Consider the following 9,815-nt stretch of genomic DNA (forward strand, 5'->3'; position numbering starts at 1 on the left):
CTTCACTAAAAATATGATTTTTTGTATGAGAAAGACTTATAATATTAACCAAAAACTGCTAAATTTTGTGAAGATATACACATTATATTGAAAGTTAGAAATTTTAAATCTATAAAGACTTTAAAGGAGTACAAAGAGGTCATGTGGTCAGTCAGATTGACCAAGCCCATGTTAAGAGAGTTAATAAATATATATACTTATAACAATTTACTTCATCAGCCATTAGGTTCATGACTAGTAGTAACTAAGAAATATATCATACTTGTAAGAACTTATCAAGTTATTAACATTCTATCTACACGTAGTTCAAGGTGTGCATGTCATGACCTTTTACAATTATATTTAGAATTTAATTAAACTCCTTTATTATCAACTTATATGAATAAACTTGGCATTGAAATATTGTTAATAAGGCAAATTTTAGTATTATAAGTTTTCATTTCTTAATTTTGAAAGGAAGTATTTAAATAAATCCTTAATCTTCCCTTGTATGAAAATTGTGACATTTGTTAGCACCATCTTTAACCATCATATATTTTTCCATTACTCTTCTTTAATGTCTTGAGTTTAATGTAACTTGGTCATTATAGCATAGACATTACTAAGGCAAATTCTAATTTTTATAACCTTCACTGTTTTTTGTTTATGGAGACATAAACTAGAGAGTAAGATCCACTTGACATGCCCACCTGTCACAATCTCTTTTTCACAAATTGCTAATAATTCTCTCTTACATTTTTTTATTGGTTCGTTTATAACCAATAAAAAGGTAATGTTTTCATTTACCAAATGGCATACAATGCTATGTTGGTTTCAGCCCAGATTTTTAGTTATTTCAATTTTAGATTGAAAGTATCTATTGCCAAATTATACTGACTTACAGGACATTCTTTGCTCTGTGCATGATATTATTCTATTTTCTTAATTGTACTTTTCAAATAAGCAAAATTATCCGAAACAATTATCATCATTACAAAAAAGTAGGCTTAAATTTCATCTGTAGGCCAACAGCAAAAAACAAGATGTCAGAGGTAAGTACTAAATTTCTTGTATTTTTATGTATATTTTCTATTTATTGTTATAAAAGTAACTAAAGTATATAATTTAGAAATTATTAGATTACATTAAGTAAGATAATAAACAAAAATTTCTCCATAAGGCATGTATTGCGAATAGCTCATGGATTAGGTTATTCAATGCAATAATTTGATCTACACGTTTGTTGAGTGATATAAAGCTTGTATCATGGGTATATTTTAGGCATTAAGGGCAAACACTTATAGTTTTCTGTTAAAATCTGCAATCATTCAAGATAAAAAAAGGCTAACTTAGATTTACTTCCTATTTTTTTGTGGTGGTTACAAGGTCAATCAAATCAGATGAGTCCATACAGAATTAGAGAAAATAAAATATAAAATTTTTCTGAATAAAAAAAGTCTGATATTTATAAGGCTTTAGAGGTTACACATACAAAAGTTGAAAATTTTTAGATGAAGAAAATCATTTTTCATCAATAGTCTGACTCCATATATTCATAGACAAATCTTTAATATAAATACTTAAAATTTTTTTATTTTTTATGTACAAAAGACTTGTGATGTTTATTAAAAGCTTGTCAAATTTTATAAAGATATGTTAAGTAATTTCAAAGTTATTGCATATATACCTTCACGGTTTCAAAATGGTTACAAAATCATGTAAAATACACAAGTCCATGTCCAAAGGGTTAAAAAACATACCATACTTGTAAGAGCTTACCTCATCAGCCATTAGGAAAAGTTTTTCTTCATGAGCAAATTTAATAATGTTTTCAATGTTTTCTCGTGTAAGCACAGATCCTAAGAATAAAAAAAATATTTATAACTTTCTTTTTTTCTTTTATTGTTTCCCTTGTTAATAAAGTTTTTGTAAAAAGACTAGTAATTTGTTTTAAGTGTTTTCTGGACAATAAAAAGAAAAAATAACTTTCATATTTTTCAATCACTATAAAACAGGAGCAGAAAATTCTCTCACAAGTTTTAGTCCCCACAAGGCTACCCCTTATGAGTATTTCTGTTTGCCAAAAGTTACCCTTTATGAGGGTTCGTTCGTACAATATATTACTCATGAGCATCTTTTTCCACAAGGTAACCCTCAGTGGTGTTTTTTCCTACAAGGTAACAATCATGAGTATTCGTTCCACATGTTAACCCCCATAAGTATGTTATGACAAGGTAACAATCACGAATATTCATTCCACATGGTAACCCCCCATAAGTACGTTATGACAAGGTAACAATCACAAGTATTCGTTCCACAAATTAACCCTATAAGTACGTTATGACAAGGTAACAATCATGAGTATTCGTTCCACATGGTAACCCCCCATAAGTATGTTAGGACAAGTTAACAATCATGAGTATTTGTTCCACATGGTAACTCCCATAAGTATGTTAAGACAAGGTAACCCTGATAAATATCTGTTACTATAATGTACCCCTCACTATACATGCATCTGCAGGATGGAACAAGGGGGCACACCTCACTCCCCCCCTGAATTTCAGAAAAAAATATATTTGAATGATTTATTTTAAAAATGTATTAAATAATACTGTTTAAATATAAATGACAAAATTAGGTTTACATAAATAAGTCATAACTGGCCAGAGCATCATATTCAAACTTCCAAGGCAAATGATGACTTGCCCCACCTGGAATAAAATTCTGCAGATGCTCATGCTCACTAATGTCTGTTCCTACAAGGTAACACTCATGAGTGTTTGTTCCCAAAAGGTAGTCAATCCCTCATGATATTTGATCTACACAGTAACCCTCACGAGTCTTTTCCACAACATAACACTAATTAGCATTCGTCCCTACACAGTAAAATTCATGTGCATTTGTTTCTACATGGTAACTCTCATGAGCATTTGTTCCAAGAAAATATGTCTTTAACCACTTCTCATCCTTTAACACAATTTAATAATACATAACAGAATAAGCATTAAATAACATACATTTAAAAAATAGCATATAACAGAAACTCATGGTATGCTTAGTAAATGCTATTATTTTGTGCATTTAAATGCAAGTCTGAAATAAATGAACATTATTTTATGTACTATTAGCATCATTAAATAGGATTAAGTCTTGTCAGGGGCTGAGAGCAAAAAAAGCAAGAGATCAGACACAAGTGTTAAATTTCTTGTTTTTTATGTAAATTCTATATTCATTGTTATAAAAGTAACTACAATGTAAAACTTAGAAACTTATTATGTTAGATAAGAAAACCTGAATGAAAACAGTTAAATGAAAAATTTGCCAGCAAGTTCTGCACATGAGCTGCATAAGGATTATATAATTCAGTATCATAAGTTAGGCTATGCGTTTGCCATGTTTTTTACAGTTTATTATGCAAATTTAGTAACTAGACGCACTTCAAAGAACAATAAAAATAAACCGAAACAAATGCAAACTGTTACACGCCTGAGGTTGTTCAGAATAAATAATTGTAATTTTCTGTTGCAATCTGTAGTCATCTAGAAAGGAAATAGGTAATTTAGATTTACTTTATATTTTTGTGTGGTGGTTATAAGGTCAGTTAAATGGAAGGAATCTGTACAGTGTTATGGTAGAGAAAAATAGCAAACAAACTACATTTTACTGAAAGCAAAAAAAAAGATTCAATTAGGAGGTTCTATAGGTTGTGCACATGAAATTTGAAAACTATAAGATAAAAAAAGTCTTTTTATTCTTAACATGAAAATCACTTGACACTCAGACTGATTAAAGTAAATTCAAAGACAAATCTTAGTAAAAATACTAATTAAAATATTTGATATTAAGTACAAAAAGATTTGTAACATTTACTAAAAGCTGGCCAGATTTTGAAAAGATACACTTACTACATCATAAGTTATAGAATATATACTTTCAAGGTTACTTGGTGTTGCAAGGTCAGTTATAATGACTGAACCCATAACTGGTCATTACTGCATTTGCACTCATAAAAGATAATAATGCATAAACATCACCAAACCACACACTTCAAACATAAAGCATGATAACCACTGATTATTTCTGATCCTAAGTTAAATTTTTGATGGATTTAAAACTTATAAAAAATTTAAAATCACAATGCTACATAGCTATAAGCTGTGCCATTAAACAATATGCCCACAACTGCTGACCTAAATAAAAGCCAGATTTCACCCACATCTATAGAGACTCCAGTATATGGCCTACTTATTAGTAATAATTCAACCAAGGGACTAATGACATCATGTGATAAGTCCACTCTGTTGAAAAAATTTAGCAATATTTTATATATCATTAGATAATATTTATCTTACTTCATTTACAAAAGTTACTTCTGTACTCCTTTTAGAAAGTATGTTCAAAAAGACCACCCATGCTAATCTCTAAGCCTGTGCCAGGGCAAATGCCTTTGTAAGACTCCATAATTTTAAACTAATAATAAAAGTATTTGTAAAGTGAAAAACAACTGCCAAAGTAATTACTTAAACAGAATAAACAAGTAAGCAAGGGATGCAATAAAATTAGTTTATTACCTTTACATTTTTATTTGAAGACATAAGAGCAAGACAGGCCTCTCACTAATAAACATTAACAATTTACAATCCATATAGAGAAGAAAAGGAACTCCATGGCAAATACACTGTGAGAAAACAACTAATCTTCACCTTCATATGATATATTTATGATATTATTAGCTTAATCTATTACCTTAATTATTGTAATTTGATAACAATTCCCATTTTTATTCTATATTTGTTACAGGTATTGTCTTGTCTCTTCAAACACCCAGTGGTAAAGAAGATGCAATCCATATATCCTGTGCATGCAGAATCAGATAAAAACCTTTGTTTTCTTCTAAATTTCACTTGTAAAAACAGATATAATGTTTAGAAAATGTTAATTTTGTTTTATCTTCATCTCAGTGTGGTGATGCACTCACATATTGTTTGTTCAGTGGTAAAACTGTACAATCTAATGCTTGATGTAATATAAAAGTTGCTTTGTTTATTACATGCATACAATTTCACCAATCAGCCTTAGGGAGAGGGAGAAGGAAATTAAAATATCCCATTTTTCAATTAGGATGTAAACAAGCAGTCTTTTGCTAGGAGTTATAAGAATTTTCACATAATTTCACAAATTACCTAACTTTTGTCAGCTGAAATATAAAACACTGAAAAAATAAGCAATTGAATTTACAAATTTTTCCAACTTATTTTGAAATCAAATCCTTTTAGCAGCATTTAGGAATAAACACTACCAAAAACAGAATATAAAACAAACTTAAATGGATTCCAAGTTTCTTCTTTCCTTAACCCTCTTGCTACAGACATCCTTCTTTGTGTATGTCACTAGGTTTTTCTGAATGACATTCAAATTTTAATTAAACTCCTTTTTTTTTATCAAGGTATACAAATAAATTTGGCATAAAAACAAAGATAATACTCCAAATTTTTTATAAGGCAATATTAAAAAAAAATTCAGAATTTTCCCTAGTATGAAAATTGTGACCTTTTCTCTCTAGGTATCCCCTCTTCTCTTATTTGTTTAACACCCCTCCAAGATATAGGAAATTTAACGTAAATTACTCATTATAGTACTGTCATCACTCAGGCAGAGTAATTTTTATAGCTTTTAATCTTATTTACTTACAGAGCAATAACATGGAAAACCAAATCTGTCACATCCTCTCTTTCAGCAATTGCTACTAGTTCTCTCTGACATTTAATATTATATTATTTATAACCAGTGCCAAAGTTTTAATTTATCAAATGATATATTATATTGTGTTGTTTTCTTTACAGAAAATTTTCTGTTTTGCTTCCAATTCAAACTTTATTCCTGCTAGAAACACATCTACAAGATTAGCTGAATTTTGAATGTCTCTTTTTGCACAGTTAGAAAGCCAGAAAAATTGTGAGAGCTATAGGAACCTGTCTATTTTTGGCATGTTATTATTCTGTCTTCTTTGATGCATTATTTAATTAAATAAAAATTATTAGTGCAATAGTACCATTAGTATAAAAAAGTAGGCTTAAGTTTCATCAACTGTAAGAAAAAAGACAATCAAGGTAAGTATTATATTTCTTGTTTTTCATGTGTATTCTTTACTTATTATTATAAAAAAAACATTAAAATGTAAAAATTAGAAACTTTTTAGGTTAGATTAGGAAAAAAGTAAAAAAAATTGCAACAAAAAATTTTCATGATGCACACTCTTGAGAAAATCATGAGTAGCCCATATGGTAATTTGACAGGGTAACACAAGCTGCAAATTCGCCAAGTGATTTACTAATTTTATGGCAGGCATATCAATTGGACACTGTTTAAAGAACAGCAAAATAAATGTATACTGTTACAAGTTTAGTTATTTAGGATAAAGAAATGTAGTTTCATGTTACAATCTGAAGTTATTCTGGAAACAAAAAAAAAGTGTAATTTAGATTTCTTTAAATTTTTGTTGATGGTTACGAGGTTGGTCAAATTGTCCAACCTCATATAGAGTTAAGAGTAGAGAAAATAACAGATAAAATATAAGGTTTTACTGACAAAAAAGTTTGAAATTTTATTTAGAAGGGTTTAGAGATTATGCAAATGAAATTTGAGATTTTTCAGATGAACAAAAGTATTTTTAACCTCAACATGAAAATCAGTTTGCACTCAGAGCAGTCAACACTTTGACGCCTTATATGCATTGAGAAATTTTCAGTGAAAATACTTCATGAAAAATTCAGATTTTTTTGTCTACAAATGACTTAATGCTTACTGAAAGTATGTGACATTTCACAAAGATACACAAAACATATTAGAAGTTATAGTATGGAAATTCCATAGATCAATTTGGGAACAATTTTTAGGTTGAATTGACTAAGCCCATGGTGGGACAGTTAATAAGTGAGAGATACTTGTCTCTAATAATACAACAAGAATCACAATGATATTTCATCTCTACCTACCCGTTGGGTTTCCAGGATTGATTACAACAAGACCTCGAGGTTCACAATGGCTTCGCGATTCTTTTATTGCTCGTTTTAACTCACTGATGTCTAGTGCCCATTCATTTTGTTCATCAAGATAGTAATTAACCTAATGAAAGCAATTTGAAAAGCAATATTAGAAATGTTGATTTCTTGAATAAAACAAAATGTCTGATAATATAGCACTTGATCAAGAGTACATGATCAATTGTTTACCTCAATATGATTAATCGATGATGCACAATTACTTAGTTTACTAAAAGTAGTTTAACAACAAGATTACTGATTTATTGTGAAAATCTGTAAAAACTTCTATCACTAAAATATTTAACTTTTAACCATCATTTACTCTCAGATGATAGAAATCATGATACATGGTAATTCAATTCTTATATTACAAACACAATATTCACCTACAGTAGTAGACTACTAGGACACTTACTACTAGGACATTATTACACCAGGTGGTGCAAATCTTACCTGATACATATTATGTTTAGCTAGTGTTGCTGAGTATAGAGGATATCGAGGAATTAGAATCATTACACCTAATGGTGCAAATCTTACCTGATACAGGTACCTGAGGAATTGGAGTTGCAAATCTTACCTGCTATATATTATATTCAGCTAGTGTTTCCGAGTACTGAGGAATGAGAATCATTATTCTCAGTGGTGCAAATCTTACCTGATACATGTCATATTCAGCTAGTGTTGCTGAGTACAGAGGATACTGAGGAATTGGAATCATAACACCAGGTGGCTTACCACTTTTTGAATGATTCAGAATGCTAATAACAGACTGTAAATTTAAAAAAAAAGAGAGTTTAATCATGAATATTTTATGCCACAAAAGTATATTCTTCCATCATTACTTCATACCCATAACCTATCTACATCTATACCAGTGCACTACAGAAAAAAATGTATATTATTTTAAAAACTCATTCAATAAAAGAAAAATCTTTTAAACAAAATGTATAGTGCTAAATGCTGATAGCTGGTAACACAGTAAAAGGTCTAATATTCAGGATTAGATATTATACTGTGGCTGTTTTTTTAGATTCTTTTGTATTCAGTACATTACAGATTTTACATGACTTTGATTTCAAATCCTTCCACTATAGATTTGGAATTAGAGGTGTGTAAAATCTGTAATGTATTAATTAAGAGGTAAACACACAGTGCAATTTTTATCATGAATATTAAAATTCCATGGCTTTGATTGCTGCAGTACTGTTTCTTAATTTAATTAAAAATAAAAAAAATAACTACTAAAAAACACAGTGACTTGTTAAATTAATTACAAGAGAATGATCTGCATGATAAATGAAATCATGGAGATTTTTAAACAGTTTATTAAGTAATGTCATCATCTTCGTTAGAAGATGTATGTGGACCCATTACACTCTACTTTATTACTTATCTAGAAACTTGATGTGTTTAGTCATCTCACAAAACTGTACATTAGTAGTACCTAACAAATATTTCAGCACATAATATTTGGGCAACTAAAAGGTTTTATATTTAATCTTAGCCCTTTTCTCCTCTTCATTAGCTATGATGGATAAGTGTTGCTAGATAAACTTAGTTTATGTAAAATACAAATGGATATCAGATCGTAAAATCATTTAATTAAAGTGTCACTAAGCTAAACCTCCAACCAGAATCTCCTCCTAGTAAATTAAGTATTTTAAAATGAAATCAAAAAAATTTTCACACAACCAAATCTATTAGTCTAGCAATTTTTCTTGGCTGAGTAACTGGAAAAAGTTACTTGTTTTGGAAAATAGTGAATTATGAGTTTTAAGTTTCAGAAATACTTAGAACCAATAAATACCAGTACATAAACTAATATTTATAATTTTTTGATGGTGTTTATAGAAAAATTTACCAAAATGTTCTAAACAAAAAAATAATTACTTCACAAGGCATAATTATTAAAATGAATGTTCTTCACTAAGTATTTGTATTAGAATGAAGTAACCAATAAAACAAGGTTTCAGGATTATGTAGGAAAAACCTGCTTTTTCTGTATAGATACAAAAATGTTGAAAGCAGATCCTTGCAAAAATTATATTTTACAAAATCTATCATAAGTTAGAAAGATACTAATTAAACTATATATTAATTTTCTATACATAAAAGAAACAGAAAATCATAAAACAAAGTCATCAACTTTCTAATTCCTTTACACCAAATGCCAACTATTTCTTTACATTATCAGATCATTAATTTTTTTCCCTTATAATAGTTTTAACAATTTAATTTTATTATCAGGTAACCAACTTTAACTGTCCTTTACAGTAATTTCATCTTTATTCTGCATTATTAGGTCCACATGTTTATCTGTTCATTTCAGTAATAATAACCATATTTTTGTTTTTTTCTGTCATCAAGCTCAAAATCCTTTAGATAAAAGAATATTTTTCAAATACAGACCCTAACAGCTTCACTGGCCCCTGTAGACAAAATACAGTTAAGATAATCTGAAGGTATACCATCACGCCTCTCAATGTACTGAGCCACATGTTTCCTTATCACCTCCACACCAGCACTGTCGCTGTAAGAACCTGTATAAAAGTAAACAATACTACTAGTATTATACTGTAAATTTAAAATACTTATTTTACTGTTAGAATTTGTAGAAAAAATTGACAAATGCTTCTTTTCTGTAATTATTTTCAAGTATGTTAATTGGTACAATACGATGGAAGCTTATAAAAACTATAATAAACTTTGGCTGGAGACGGCTTGAATGGGTAATGAAAAAATACTCTGTTCAACTGACTACATAAATGAAGAAATTAACCACATAAAACA

General features: G+C 29.1%; 1 protein-coding gene across 1 annotated transcript in view; it reads right to left on the reverse strand.

Annotated features, from left to right (window-relative positions):
• The window catches only part of LOC106470690 (alanine aminotransferase 1-like), a 49,702-nt gene that overhangs the window by 26,035 nt on the left and 13,852 nt on the right, over window positions 1–9,815 (reverse strand). The window contains exons 4-7 of the mRNA XM_013931255.2: window positions 9,435–9,565; window positions 7,681–7,794; window positions 6,975–7,104; window positions 1,759–1,838 (exon numbers count right to left, since the gene is read on the reverse strand). Of these exons, the coding sequence (XP_013786709.1) occupies window positions 1,759–1,838; window positions 6,975–7,104; window positions 7,681–7,794; window positions 9,435–9,565 (455 nt within the window). The remainder of the gene's footprint in view (window positions 1–1,758; window positions 1,839–6,974; window positions 7,105–7,680; window positions 7,795–9,434; window positions 9,566–9,815) is intronic.

Source organism: Limulus polyphemus, unplaced genomic scaffold (assembly GCF_000517525.1).
Source record: "Limulus polyphemus unplaced genomic scaffold, Limulus_polyphemus-2.1.2 Scaffold106, whole genome shotgun sequence".
NCBI lineage: Eukaryota > Metazoa > Arthropoda > Merostomata > Xiphosura > Limulidae > Limulus > Limulus polyphemus.